The following is a 14138-nucleotide window of genomic DNA, read 5'->3' as shown; positions in this document are numbered from 1 at the left end:
CTTGCACTGGGACTTTGCCTCCCCCAGGCACTTACTGTGTGGGAATATAGTGATTTTTTTGGAAGAGTTCTGCTGCGGGGTGAGTTCTTCAGCTCTTCCTACCTGTATGTGGGCCGGGAGGCTGCATAAAAGCCTCAAGTGATCTTGTTCAGAGTTGGGAGTGGGCTGTGAGGCAGGCAGGGGAGTAGGGACATGTTCAAGAGGTGCTGCTTCTTTGGCTACAATAATAACTATGGTTTTATCTTTTATTGAAATAACCAAGCTTCAAGAACCGTCATTCAGAAGCAGATTCATGAGAGCTTGAGTGTTATTATGGTGTTAAGTGTTCTGCATCTGAGCTAAGTGTTGCCTCTAATGATGCCTGTGATCCTATTGCAGTGAAAGCCGTGTTTGGGGTGGTTCATTTAGGAGATGTTTGCAGCATTCCCCATCCCAGCATGCAAGGACCTGCTCCTTCCAGAACTCCTCTGGAGCAGGACTTCATGCTGCTGCTGGCCCCACAGCTTCAGGCAGGCAGTGTGATTCAGAGGGTGGTTTTGAGCCCCAGAAAGTGGGAGATGCAGGCTCTATTTCTTGCTCTGCCGCTTAGCATAGCTGCAGAGTTCTGCGGTGTCATTTTCCTATCTGGAAAATAGAAGTGATGACGCTTACACACCTTGTCAGTTATGCATTGCAAATATCTGTGTAAATTAAAGCATCTGTGAAATGTTTTCACTTCCTGTCTGGCTCGGAGTAGTCCACATGTCCTGGGCATAGTCCAAGTTGCTTAGCTCTCCAGAAAAGCTGAAGCTTCCTAAAGAGTCTAAAGCCTCTTTCATCAGAATACTGAATCACAACGCATGTGAGATGCTTTCTTACCACTTTGTACCTCTGTCCCTTTCCCATCACATTCCTGTTAGCTCATTTGTAGTGCAAATGGCTCCCATGAATAGGCTTCCTGTAAGGAGAATTGCTGTGCAATGCTGCATTGTCCTAGTGCTGTTCAGTTTGGGGAATCTAGAGGAAGACTTGCTTGGAAGCTTCAGCCTCTGCAGTGTTTATGAACTGCAGGCCTGTCTGGACTACTTGTCATCTTATTAATGGCTTGAACCAGCTGCATCAGTCTTGATGGCTGTGGGAATTGGGAGAAGTGATAGAGAAAGAGGAATTAAACTCTTGCCAGGGCAGCTTTGTACCCTGCAGCGTGTACCTGCCAGGGGAGCTCCCAGCAGTGCCTTGGGGAGGAACAAGGCCAGAGGGATCTGCTCAGCAGGGGTGTAAAGGATCCTCTCTCCCTTGCTTGTGCGGTGAGGGACTGGCATTTGCTGCCTGCTGATCAGTAGCATTGGGCTTTATCTCTTCATAAAGAAAACCTTCTGTGCATAACCTGAGTGGGAACTGAGGCCCTGAAGTCGGCAGACAACCTGAGAGAGTGGAGAGTCCAGATTTTGTTGTGAGGCTCATCAGGCACAAGGTAAACATCCACATCCCCACTCCAGTGTGATCTTTCCTGAGACTGCAGAGAAAACTGTGCAGCTTACTCAACAGCTGATGGCATTTATGTGGAAAGAGCTGTATCTGTTCCTGAAAAAAGGGCTGGTAACCCAAAGGACTGCCAGCTTTGCTCTGATTTCATCTCTTGGAGCTGTGACATCTTTGATTTTTCTCTCTGCTTGTTCGCTATAAAATTTATGTTCACTGCTGAGAGATGGAATAAATTGCTGAGCTTGGGACCTGGTGAAGGATTGTGAAACGTTTGACAGAGGAGCATTCTCCAGTGGCCAGTGGTGGCCTTGGATGGGTAATGCTCTCTCCAAGATAAGCTACACCTAATGATTTGGAGCCTTATGCTTGGGTTCTGCTGCTGGCAGCACAGGTGTTTCACCTATGCTACTCTGGCTGTGTCTCACCTGGTTATATGGGTATCATGGCTCTGATGACTTTTAAAAGTCTGTGTAGGCAAAAGTACCAGGACTAAGGGACTTTCACAACCTTAACATGAAGTGGTGTTTATTATTAGTGATGGAAGAGTCTTTGCTTTCACCTGTCAGACCTAAGGTGTGGTGCAGTGACTGAGAACAGTTTGTGCTTGTGTGGGTGCATCCTGGCCTTGTGGGCTCCTCGGGAGCAGTAGGCATGATTGGGTCCACTTTCTGTGCCAGTGGACAGTCTTTTCCACTGGAAGGGAGTGTTCTGGACATGGCAGGTGCTGCTGCAGTGCGTTTCTTCCTTGTTTGATTCTTCTTTGCAAATTGCTTCTTTGTGATGAAGAGCTGCATTTTCTCTGAGGGTCTTGGCATGCAGGTTTGGGTGGCTGAGTCAGGGACCTGAGCTCTGGGACTTCTTGCTTTCTCCAGTCTTAGTTGAGCAAACTGTTCCTCTGCCTTGGACTGATAGTGCCAAGCCCTGTTACCCATCAAGAGATCCCCACCAGCTACTCACAGTCTGTTATTGTTGCTCAGATACCTAAATGCCCATTTACCTTACAGTTGCCAGGAGCTTTCTGAACAAGTTTTGCCAACAGAGCATTGTGCCAGGTATTTCTTTTGTGTTTGGATTTAAATTGCTTGCTTATGATCAGCCTCCTTGTTTTGGTGTTGAGGGAACGGGATGTTGCATCTCTGTGTTCCCCCTGGACACTGAGATCTCAGAGGAGCCTGAGCAGGGCAGAGTGGAAGGCAGAATCATATTGGAGGCTGAGGGTTGTATTTTTCAACTCTGACCCTTGGTTGTAGGGGAGCCAGAGTGAAAGTACAACTCTGAAGGGTAAGGATTTGCACTTGAATATGAGCCTTGTTGGCAGGCAGCTCATGGAGATCATGAGGTCACTTCCCTTTCCTCTTGTACCAGAGGGGTCGGAATCTGGATCTGTTGAGGCCACAGGTGATCCTTGCTGAACTGAGTGGCTTTGTCCTTCCTGGGTTTGGCCTCTGAAATGTGTAACAGCAAAGAAATAGGCTCTTTTACTTCAATTCGTGCTGAGCCTTGTCTCCTTTAACATCCTCATGGCCTAGATGAGAGGGTAAGGAGTGTAATGTTGGTAGCTGGTGCCTCCAGGTTGTTCCACATGAGATAACCTTCCTGCTTCCCTGCAGGGTATGAAAGCCCTGCAGCACTTCCTCTTGGGTTGGAGGTAAGGTTATACCTTCCTGACCGGCTGGCATCAGCGGATCAGTTCCTTCTCTACAGCATGATGGGGCAGATGGGTGAAACTGCCTGTTTCTCTGGTGGACTGTTGTAAACAGAGACTCCTTTCAAGGAAAGAATTAACTGCACACCTTGGGTTTTCTGTTGCTTGAAGAAGAGGGGGAGTTTCATGAGCACAGGATCTCGTAAGTACTTTCTGTGGGCTGTGGACCAGCCTTCTGATTGGTTTTTTTTTGCTGTGTGCCATAGTCTTGCATACTCAGGATGAACTATTTCTTTGTCTGCATCCTCAATTACTGGAGGTCAGGGCTCCTTTCCAGGGTGTGGTATTGTCTGTCCAGCCCGCACAGAAAGGACCACTCGTTAATGTTTTTGTGTAAATACAATTGAGCTATTCTCTAGACTCCAGTCTGCTTTATCTGTTTTACAGTAAGTTACAATTCCAGCCTCTCTGGCTGCCTTTGCCTTGCTTGCCTTCCCAGCACTGGAAAAGTTGTTTAGCAGAGAGGTGAAGCTTCTGTATTTTAAGACCAAGCCTGACACTGCAAAGACCTGGTTTCTCTACAATGTGCAGTGATTCACTGGCAGTAGTTGTGATTCCCACCCTGGTGGTACATTTAGAAGAGGGGACAGCAGGTGAGCTTGGTGAAGGCAGAACTGAGGAAACGAGGTCACGTCATCTTACAGGACATGCCCTTTCTGTCCCCCCTCCCTGTTGTCATGTTTTACCTCTGTCTATAGAAGTCCACAATGTGTAATTAATGATAAATCCACTGTCCAGAAGACTCCGCCTCTCCTCTTTATAGTCCTGCTCCATGTTTCAAATCCCAGGAGGTTTGACTTAGAGATCTGAGGATGGGACTGGACTGCAGGCAAGTCCTCTGGCAGGCAACTTCCAACGGTATTGCTTGGCTAATGGCATACTTCTGCAATAAATCATGGGAGATGTGATCCTCCCATTCCCTGAGCCAAGGTTCATGGGAGATGGTGAGACACTGTAATTGTCCAGGATTAAAAGAACTGGTACCACCAAATACGGCTATTGAGCTAAGCCAGGAGGGTCCCTCTTGTGAATCAGCCACTCGGTGATGGGGTGTCTTATCTCTTCTCTGCACTGCAGACTCCTGACTTGCTTTTCCCTGTCTGGCAGGATTCGGTGCCATTTTCTGGCACTACATCCAGATCTTGGCAGGGCCTTTTTCAGGTATACCAGCAAATCTTGGCATCTCCCTCTGGAAATAATGCAGTAGAATGACAGCGAGAGGGTTTTTTGTGGCTTAGACTCTTGCTACAGCCTCTGCTTGCTGCACAGCTCTTCTGCATTGATCCTATTGACTTTGTACTTGGATGCTGATATTCTCCTGTTGCTCCCTGCCTTACTAAGCAATGTGTGCTGGGAACTGAATGCTGATCTGGTCCCTTCCTTGCTAGGCTCATGATCACTGCATGGCCCAAACAGGGCTTCTGCAGGATATAAGGGCATCTGACAGCAAGTCTCTGGGCAGACAATACACCAGTGTCTCACCAAAGCCCTTCCAAGGGCAGCCAGTGGTGTCTTTCATCGCTGAGGCAGGTGGTGAATGTTTCACAAATAGCTGGTTCTTGGTGGGACATGGTCCAGGAGAAGTAGTGGTATCTCTGTGTTGACAGATAAATGTTTAGCTGTGGAAGTACCAGTAAAATTGACCTGTGTGTATTTAAAGAAGAGTGAACATCATTAATCTCCTGTAAAACTATGCTGTGTTTTTTAAAAGGTTTTGCATTGCTGGTGACATTAGGAACTGCAGTATATTTCAGTTTAACATGACTCCAGACACTTTTCTCTTCTGAAAGTACTGTTTAGCCTTTCCAACCTGTGAGTTTCTGAACAATTTGCATAAAGTTACACGTCAGAAATCTTCCTGCTTGTGGAGAAAAGCCTTTTCACTGTTAATCTCCATCGTGTTGCTTTGTTTTGTGTTGATGACTGCTGCTGTGAAGTGAGCAAGGAGTGAAGGTCTGCAGTAGTCAGGACTGTGCTTGGTGTAGAGCTCAGTGGTGTGTGAGTAGCTGAAGTGATTCCTTCTAGTATGTGTGTTACCTTTCATAAATCTGTTTGCCCTGCTCAGCTAAGGCTGGCTGACTTCCAGGTACTCAAGCTCCATTGAAGTCTTGTGAATAAAACACCAGCAGCCCAGCCTCCTGCATACATAGATTTGCAAAGACCTTTGCAGACAATCCTGTTTGTCAGGAGTTCCTCCATTTGGCTGTGTTTTCAGCTCAGGGGTTTCCAGTTGTTACCAGTGCCAGGAACTCAAGGTTTTCACATGGGCTTTTGCAGGACAGGCTTGGTAGATGCCTGCTGTAGCTCCAGGACTTGTATGCTTGTAAGGCTAATGTCTTTAAGACATTAAAATATCACTGTTGCTCTCTGGATTAGAATTTACCCTTCTAAAAGGCAGTTAGACAGGGTCAATACCTAAAAATAGGATGCAGGGCAGTACAGAGTGGACATGAGGATGCCTGGGCAGTGGAGCTCTCTGCCCAAGTGCTTCTGGTGCAGTTATTTGCATCCTAGGATCTCTAATGGAACTGGTCATACTGCAGTATTTTGTGATTGCTCAGACACTCAGTGTTTTGCTATCTGGTGCTGTCCCTGGATATAGTAGGAGATGGCTGCGAGTCCTGAAAATGGGAAGAGCTACACTCCATGCTGAAACTGATAGCAAACCTTCCCCCACAGACCTCTATAAACCCAGAGAGAAATCTTGCAGAAATGCTGGTGATTTTTTTTTTTTATGATTTCTCTGTAACAGGGGATATTGCTTTCTTCAGGGTCAGCTGTCGGGCACAGAAACCCTGAGCACAGGTCAGAGGCTCTGCCGAGGCTGTCGGTTTTCACTTGTCAGCGTCAGCATGTGCCTTCTGGTTCCAGCTCTGCTAATAATGAGCATGCAGACTGGCAGTTCAGTTCTAAATAAATCACGTTTTTTATCAGAAATGGCTTTGCTCTTCAAAGCTAGAAGGCCTTTATGATCCCTGCCTGGATTCCCTGCTCAGCTGTGTGATGGGAAGATAGTCCAGTGTTGTGCCAGTCTTGGGAGGCTCTGTGGCTTCTTTGAAGTGCTGTGGGTGAGCTGGGTGATCTCCCTGGCTGATATACCCTTGGAGTAGCTGGGATCTGCAGCTGGCAGGAGGGACAGGCAGCAAGGTCCTGCCGGCCCCACAGCTCTGACCCAGCTCAGTTCTGCTGCAGCCTCTTTGCACAGTGACTATGGAAATTGCTCCACCTCTCCATGGTCTTGTTGTCCCCTTTGGAGCACACACATAACACATAAACAAAGATGTGTTTCACGTCTTGTTGAAGGAGTTGAAAGTAAATTTCATTTATCCAGAGAGCAGTTTTGTCTGTCCCAGAAAGTTTGACAAGGGGCTTTATCCCGACATGTCCCCAGCTCCTCCGCTGTGAAGTGGTTGTTTATTCTTCCCGCATCCTTTTAATGATATAAGATGTAATCAAGAGGCAGCTGAGACCTGATTACGTAACTGTTGTCAGGGTTTCTCTTTGGCAGCATTGCCCTGTGTTTTGTTTGCACATTGACTTTCAGGAACTCGGGGGTTTTCTGTTAACCAGATAACTCCTGAACCTGATCTGGTAGGTGGTTTGTTGTTGTTGGGTTATTTTTAAACACCTTCTAATTTTGTCTGTTTTGAGCTTTCTAAACTTCAAAGTGGGTTTTACTGCTTTTATTGTGAGGTTGGTGCAGGGTTGACATGGTGTGGATAGGCCCTGAGCCAGGCACCCTCTGCAAGGCACAGTATACCTGTACAAGTAGGTGGCTGTGCTCTTGCCAGCACAGCACCCTCTGCTCTTTGTTCTGCTCTGGGGCTCCCCACAACTCTGCCCCTTCAAAAAGCTCATTGTTCTCGGTCCAACTTGTGCTTTCCTGCCAAGGTTGTGCTAATCAGTGTGTTTTCTCCCTCTCTCTTTTATGCCTGTCCTACTAATAAAATACAGTGCAAATGGGTAAGTGAGGGAGGAGCTGTTGTTTTCTTTGGCACATAGTGGCCATCTGAGCAAAGATGAACCAGACTGGAGCCAAAGATCTGTTTGCTACTCTGCAGGAAAAGGTGCCTCAAGACTGCCAGCCAACCCTGTTGCCTCCACAAAGCCTTCGTGCTGCATCCCCATGTGGTGGTCCAGCAGAAATGCTGTGAGGGGCTTCCTGGGGAGCCTGGTGTTTTTCCTGAGCATCCCTTGGATGCTGTTGTTGAGTGACAGAAAATACTCTTCTGTCTCTCTCCCTGGCTACCTAGCACAGAGTCCATGGCTTCTTGCACCTGACAGACCTGATTTAAATCCTGCAGTGCAAGAACAAATGCAGTGTTGTGCCAGGCTTATTGGTCAGACATCTGCCTCCGGCATCAGCCTTTAGATGGGCTTTACTTGACCGGTCGCACTTGGCACTGCGTTCCAAGCCTGGCTCTATCCAGCGTGTTCTCAGTCTGTGCTTTAATTTGTACATAATGTGTGATGGACTAATCCTCTTACCTGCAAACTGTGTTTGATAAGGCATTGCTGATGGGAGTTGTAGCCTTTGGTCAGATAGTTTCTTTCAGAAAGTGATTGCTGTCTCTGTTGGAAAAAGGCTTTCAGCTGGGTGAGTTTCAGAAAGTGTGAGGTGTGGGAAGATCTGAGGGGTGTGTGTGTATATATATGCATATATATATACACGTATATAGTGTTTTGTTACTCCCAACACAGAGTTGAAACCCTAGGATGGGACCTAGGAGATGGTAAAATGAAACTGCCAGCAGTTTTAGGCTCAAAGTAGAGGCTTTACAACAAGAAATCTGGAAGTCTAAATTATGTGCAGAAAGGTTAGATGAAGCTGCTAGATTTGAGAAAATTTAGAACAGAATGATGCTTTAAAAAAACAAAAGATAGGTCCATTGAAAGTAAGCAAAGTGTCTTTTCTGACATAAAAGTTGATGTTACAGTGTGTGCATTGCCCGTGTTTCAGCTTTGTCCCAGGCTCCAGGAGCCAAAAAGTCAATGTAAGGAGACTGGCTGCATGATGGGTGTTACTCACAGCATGTTGTGCCAGCAAAGATCAGATTGAAAAATAACAAACTGCATCTGCTGTGAAAAGTATATTTCAAGCTAAAAATTATGTTCAAGGTGCCAGCAACAGAGGAATGTAATTTTTTGGTAATGTGTTTGGAGAATTCATAGTAGAACAGCTGAACTCACAGGCTCAAGAATCTGAATCTGGTATGGCTGAGCAGGTTTTTTTTGACTCCTTAATTCTCTTTCATGGCCAGCCAATGGGAAAAGGGAATTTGGAGAAATAGTTCTGTTGCCTTTCAGTGATGCTGTCAAAGCATTAATTGCTGGTATAACTGTGGCCAGTGTGGAACCATAATCTAAACATTACAAACCTAGCTGCCAGTGTTTCAGGGGAAATGCAATGATAAATTGCAGTGTGGTATAAGATACAAAGATACAGTGCTTTTCTGGCTTTTATGTTTAGGAATCCCTGTGTTTAGCTGCTTATTGCCAGACTTGCCCTTCTAAAGCAAGGACTTGTTGACCCCCCTCTCGTGTTCTCATACTTAGAGCACCTCACTTCTTTCAGCACTGGAGTGGCAGGAAAAAAGATGCCGTGAGAAGTGTGTTCCTGCAGTTCTTTTCATTCAGTTTGTGAATCTTAAAGCCCCAAAGCTTCTTGTGGCTAAAGAGGAGGGAGTTAAAACCTTGTAACTTGATGCGTGTGCTCACTGAGTACGATCAGTTCTTGCTGTTGTGTGTGTGCTGTGTTTTGCTTGTCTGTGGCTGAACAGTCCGTTTGATGGGGGTTTCCTGGTTCTCTTCTGTTAAAAGGCAGATCGGGAGCGGCGCAGAGAAATTTCCTTACTAGATGACATTTCATCGCAATGTCCGATCGTTTGGGGCAAATAACCAAGGGAAAGGATGGGAAAAGCAAGTACTCGACTCTCAGCCTGTTTGATAAGTATAAAGGAAAGTCAATAGAAGCTATCAGAACTACAGGTAAGAAACACCTCCAGAAAGCTTTTGATGTCTTCCAAGAGTATTGTTGCAGAACTCATTCAGGTTGTTGAGCCTGTGGGACACCGCTGGGTTGCAGTGTCTGTGCAGGTGTCAAAGCCTGTGTTTCATTAAGACATAAAGGAAAATGTCCACGACTCTTTGTGCTGCTGTTGCTGTGGAGACATAGAGGAATTACCCAGGACAGCTGGGGGGCTCTTGGCCCTTTTGTTTTGCCTGTGTCCTTGCTGCAGAGTGGACGGGTAGCAGGCTTAAATGGAAGCCTTACCAGGGCCTTAAGCTGTGCCAGGGCAGGGCACCTGAGCTGACTGAAGTGCCTTAAGCTGGTCAGACCTTGTGTGAGGTGAGAGTCATGGACTGAAGGCCACTGGGAAAGAACTGAGTTGGTTTTGCAATGGAAATATGACCAAAATTAGATAGTGGGTTCAAAAAATTACCTTGCCTGGACTGGTGCTGGATTTGGTGTGACAATAGAAAACAAAAAATAAAATACTTTCTTAATAAATGTGGTCTGGTGGATAGAGCTGGAAAATGGAGACCTCAGGATTCCCGGGTTAGGTCACCTGTTTGTCTGCTGAGAGGTGGACTTGGGTGGCCATTTCCCCAAGCTGTAAAAAGGGGGTGCTGCTTCTCCTTGGTGAAATGAAAGAGCTACCTGTGCAATCCTCCAAAAAGACACTGTGAGCACTTTGTTGGGGAGAAGGATTTTTCTCCTTCCCGCTGTAGGAGCTGTTTGCCAGCTGCTACAACAGACGGCTGCATCTGTGGTCCTGTGGGAAGCAACCTGTGTGTTGACATAGCAGCAGCACTTCTGTTGGGGCTGCACCCAGCCACAGGCTTCCTAATTAAGGTTAGTTATCTAGCAGGATACAGCCCTCTGACCTGCTGCTGTTCCTTTCTCGCCAGTTATTCCTAGACATGGCTTACAGAGTCTTGGGAAAGTTGCTGCTGCCCGGCGCATGCCACCTCCTGCAAATTTGCCTAGCTTGAAGTCTGAGAACAAAGGAAACGACCCCAACATCATTATAGTACCCAAGGACGGTACAGGATGGGCAAACAAGCAGGATCAGCCAGACCAAAAGAGGTGGGTAGAGTGAATCTTCGGTAAGTTTTGTCAGGCAGGCAGCAGTGGTTGTGCCCTACTGTGCTTGGTGTCAGACGTTACAGGGATCAGTTCTCTGTTGTCCAGGCCCCTGTAGAGCCAGTGTTTTAGCTTGATCTTTTAGCAACTGCCAAATTGCCCAGAGTTGTTTTCCTGCCTTCCTTCCCCTTTGGTCTCACCTCTTCTGTCTCTGCTCAGTTCCAGTGCGACGGCTGCACAGCTGCAGGAGTCGCTGCCGCAGCAGGGTTTGCAGAAATCTGTCTCCAATTTACAGAAGCCGACACAGTCAATCAGTCAGGAGGTAGGTGCCAGCAGTCTCTGCCACCCTGCTTCCCCTGTCCCCAGGCAGCTTGAAGGCTTTAATTGCCTGTGCTGCCTTGCACTTAAGAAAAAGCTCCTGTATAATCGGTTCTCGTGGAAGTGACTCTCTTGAGTCCCAGCTGCTGTGCACCAGGAGTGTTGTGCTGCAGGTTACAAAAGTAACATACACAGAACTATATTTCTCAAATGTGTGCGGAAAGTCTAGTTGCAGTCTAGAAAAAAAATGACTGGAATGTGGGATGGCTGGTTAGCACTTCTAAACTATTCTACTTCGGTTGTAATTCAAACGTCACTTGGTGACAACAGATCCAGCTCTTGCTCCCAGCCTGATGAGACTTGATGGGAAGAGATCTGGTTATGTGGGAGAAGTAGCCAGTGAAAGGATCTGAAAAAGCTACTGGCAAGGAAGAAGGTGTCTCAGAGAGTGCAAGGACCTGGCCCCATGTGTTGCAGATCTCACACTTCCTGGCTTAAAAAAAATTCCCAACCCTTGAGGTTCAGGGAAATCAGGACAGGAGTTATGTTTTGAAGAGGAGAAGAGTAGTTAGTGCTTGAGAAAGAGTAGCCTTCAAGCTGAGGTGTAGCATGGAACAAATCTGGAAGATTAAGGAGACCATTTGGAAAAATGCAGCAGAACAAAGGGAAAGCTTGATGAGAGTTCAAGTTGGGGAAACGGTGAAGATGGGCAGAGGAGACATTAGGGCAGAGCAGAGAAGAGGATTTTTGCTGTAGTCTTTGTAGTACACTGGAGTGGGGGACAGCTCACTGTAGCCCCAGCTTGAAGCTGTGGAGACCTGTGGTATCTGGGTGATCTGGAGGCCTGAACCATAGCAGGTGCCAGTCAGGAAATGAGAAACAGTCATGAATCTTAACTGATCTGTGTTGGGCTTTCTTTTTTTGCTTTGTTTTGTTTTCAGAGTACAAATTCAGTGCCAGGTGGACCAAAGTCATGGGCACAGCTGAATGGAAAGCCAGCAGGACAAGAAGGTGGTGAGTATGATAAAGAGGAATGGTGTGTGCCTGTTTTTCCCAGACAGGCATGAGATGGGGTGGTGGGCTCCATTTCTTCCTGCCCTCCCTGTCAGCCTGGTGCAGAATGGGAGTGAGGCCTTCTGAGTCCTGTTTTCAGTCTGTGTGGTGTGTCGGCTGGAATGATGCAGCTGAATCAGTTCAGGATGTCTTGCCAGTGCAAGACATTGCTTGAACAGAACGTGTCTCATGGCTGCATTGAACCAGAGCAAATCATGCTCTTGGGATGCAGCAGGGTCTGAGAGGGGAAGGTTCTGAAGGAGAAGGGAAATGTTTGCCCCGGCATGAGAATCTTCAATCAGCCCAGAGCAGTGTGTAATAAAGGTGCAGTAAGCAGAGTGAAATTCGGGGCGGGGGGGGTGGGTGGGATTGGTTTAGAAGAGAAGAAGAAAGGAGAAGGGACATTAGAGAGGGGAAATGTAGGCATCTCCATGGGTAGTAGCAAGGGCATCTTAACCTAACTGGGCAGTCAGAAGTGAGGCTGGAATGTTCTTGTACAGAACTCCTTGGATCCATGATCCAAGGGAGTTGCAGTGGCAGTGGAGCTGCTGCAGGGTCCACCTGCGTGCACATTGGCTGAGGCCTTGCTGTTAAGTCTCCCTCAGTAACTGTGCTGCTAATGGCTTCTGCTTGACTGAGAATCCTGAAGCAGTGTTAACATGAATTGAGAGTTTAGTTGTCTTCAGATGCATCCATTTCCACACAGGAGGTGGTTTCCAGCTGCACTGAGTAGTGCCATTAAAACCATAGTGAGAATAACAGCTCAGTTCCACTTTTAATGTGAACAGACCTGGAACCATTCACTTGTCAAGTGAAATTGCAGAGAGATTTGAAAAAACTGAAGAGACAGCTGCTGATTGCAGAAACAGGGGGGACAAGTTTACCCTAAATTAAATGAGGCCCTTAATTGAGAGGGTGTTTCTTGAAGGCTAAATGTTAAAGCAGAAACTTGTACTTGCCTGAGGTTGGTGGCCAGTGCAAAGACTGTCTTGTTTGGTTAATTGGTACTTTCTTGAGTCTTGCTGTGTAGACCTCCTGAACAGTCATTTTGAAATCTGATCATCTAACGATGTTCTTAAAAGATTTTTTGAAAACTCATTCTAGGTCACACTTAACAATGGAGAGTTCTCAATCCAAGAAAACAGTTGCCTATGTGGCTAAGGGCAGCTTAATTAGAAGATAATTGAATCACAGAAGCAGCAGAAATCTGTCTGAAAGGATTTCTTAGGCCATCCCATGCTTGCACCTCTTTTCTAGTGGCACTGAACAATTGCTTTTCCTTCTAAGCTAATTCAGATATTACGAAGAGGAGAGTCTCTTGCTTTTTGTTCTTTTTATGTCTTAGAAGAGGGCTGCACCCTCCTTTGGAGGGTGTATCCTGAAGAAAAGTGGTCTAATAAATTAATTATGGACTTCTCCATGCCTGTGTTTTCTGTATAAGGGACATTTGGAGGGAAAAAAAGAGGCACCAGACTTTTTTCAGTGTGATGCTGCTCAGGGTTAGAGTACAAATTGTTAATGGCTGCACATAAATAGTTCTTACATGGTGCAGCCTTACCTGGGGGTGGATGTCTCCCCTGAAAGACACTTACCTGTGCCGTTCTAGTTCAGTAAAAATCAGAACTCTTCAGGAAGTCTTAGCTACGTTGTGATGTATTTAGGCAAAGTCCTTCTCAAGTAATTTCATCTGTCTGAAATTGAGGGTGTTTTGGGCAGCTGTTGCAGAGTCTTCCCTGGAAATTTCACATGGGAGGTCTTGTGCAGTGTGCAAGTTCCAGAAAATAAAAATGACTTAAGCCAGTCTGTCTTGACTCTTCAGGACAAGGAAGGAGAAGGATGAGACTCTTGCAAGTCTTCAGTACTCATTGCTGATGCTTCTAATATAATTCTGAAATGCCTTTTTTAGAGAGCATTAGCCAAGTAACACTGAGAAACAGTTCTCAGAAAAAGCAATTCTTTTAATGTCTAATAGTACAGTAATGCTAGCAATTTCCTTTTTTTCAGTGTTATCTTGCCAACAGATTTAGGAGAATTGCTGTGTTTTGTGTTCCAGTCACTGGCAGGTCTTTAGAATTGACAGAGAACTGTTGTTCTGGGGTGACTGATGACTCAGCAAGACAATTTCCAGTGACTAGAAATGAACCTGGCCTGATCTGGCCAGTGATCTGCATCTTGAAAGTGCTGCAGCAGGGAGGAGAGCGTAGCACATCTGTCCTTACCTGTGATCTTTCACTGATGATACATCGACAGAAATTTTAACAATTTGCTTCCCTGGCAGAGTGAGGTGTGAGCAGAGTCTCAATATAAATGTCAAATACTTGATAGCAGGGTATCATTTACGAGTGATCTTGCAGAATTTATATCTCTGCCTCTGTCTAAGTTCTGTACTTCACAAAAATATTCGGAAGCTGAGAAAGTTCACTGACTTCATTGAATGTGAGAATAAATAAAGATCCTGAGTGTAGGAGTGCTGGGTGAGGACATGTGTTGTCGTGTTGGTGACAGTGTCTG

The 14138-nt window shown here is 46.2% G+C and overlaps 1 protein-coding gene across 9 annotated transcripts in view; it reads left to right on the top strand.

Annotated features, from left to right (window-relative positions):
* Positions 1–14138, top strand: part of PRRC2B (proline rich coiled-coil 2B) — a 46863-nt gene that overhangs the window by 4449 nt on the left and 28276 nt on the right. For 7 of the 9 annotated variants that reach the window (XM_032130807.1, XM_032130811.1, XM_032130813.1 and 4 more), the window contains exons 2-5: positions 8990–9157; positions 10082–10259; positions 10476–10578; positions 11516–11588. In XM_032130807.1, coding sequence (XP_031986698.1) covers positions 9043–9157; positions 10082–10259; positions 10476–10578; positions 11516–11588 — 469 coding nt within the window. In that variant the 5' untranslated portion in view covers positions 8990–9042. The remainder of the gene's footprint in view (positions 1–8989; positions 9158–10081; positions 10260–10475; positions 10579–11515; positions 11589–14138) is intronic. The other 2 variants (XM_032130808.1, XM_032130809.1) reach the window with 1 other exon arrangement.

This window comes from Corvus moneduloides, chromosome 21, assembly GCF_009650955.1.
Source record: "Corvus moneduloides isolate bCorMon1 chromosome 21, bCorMon1.pri, whole genome shotgun sequence".
Taxonomy (NCBI): Eukaryota; Metazoa; Chordata; class Aves; order Passeriformes; family Corvidae; genus Corvus; species Corvus moneduloides.
This window is presented reverse-complemented; position numbering and strand designations above follow the sequence as displayed.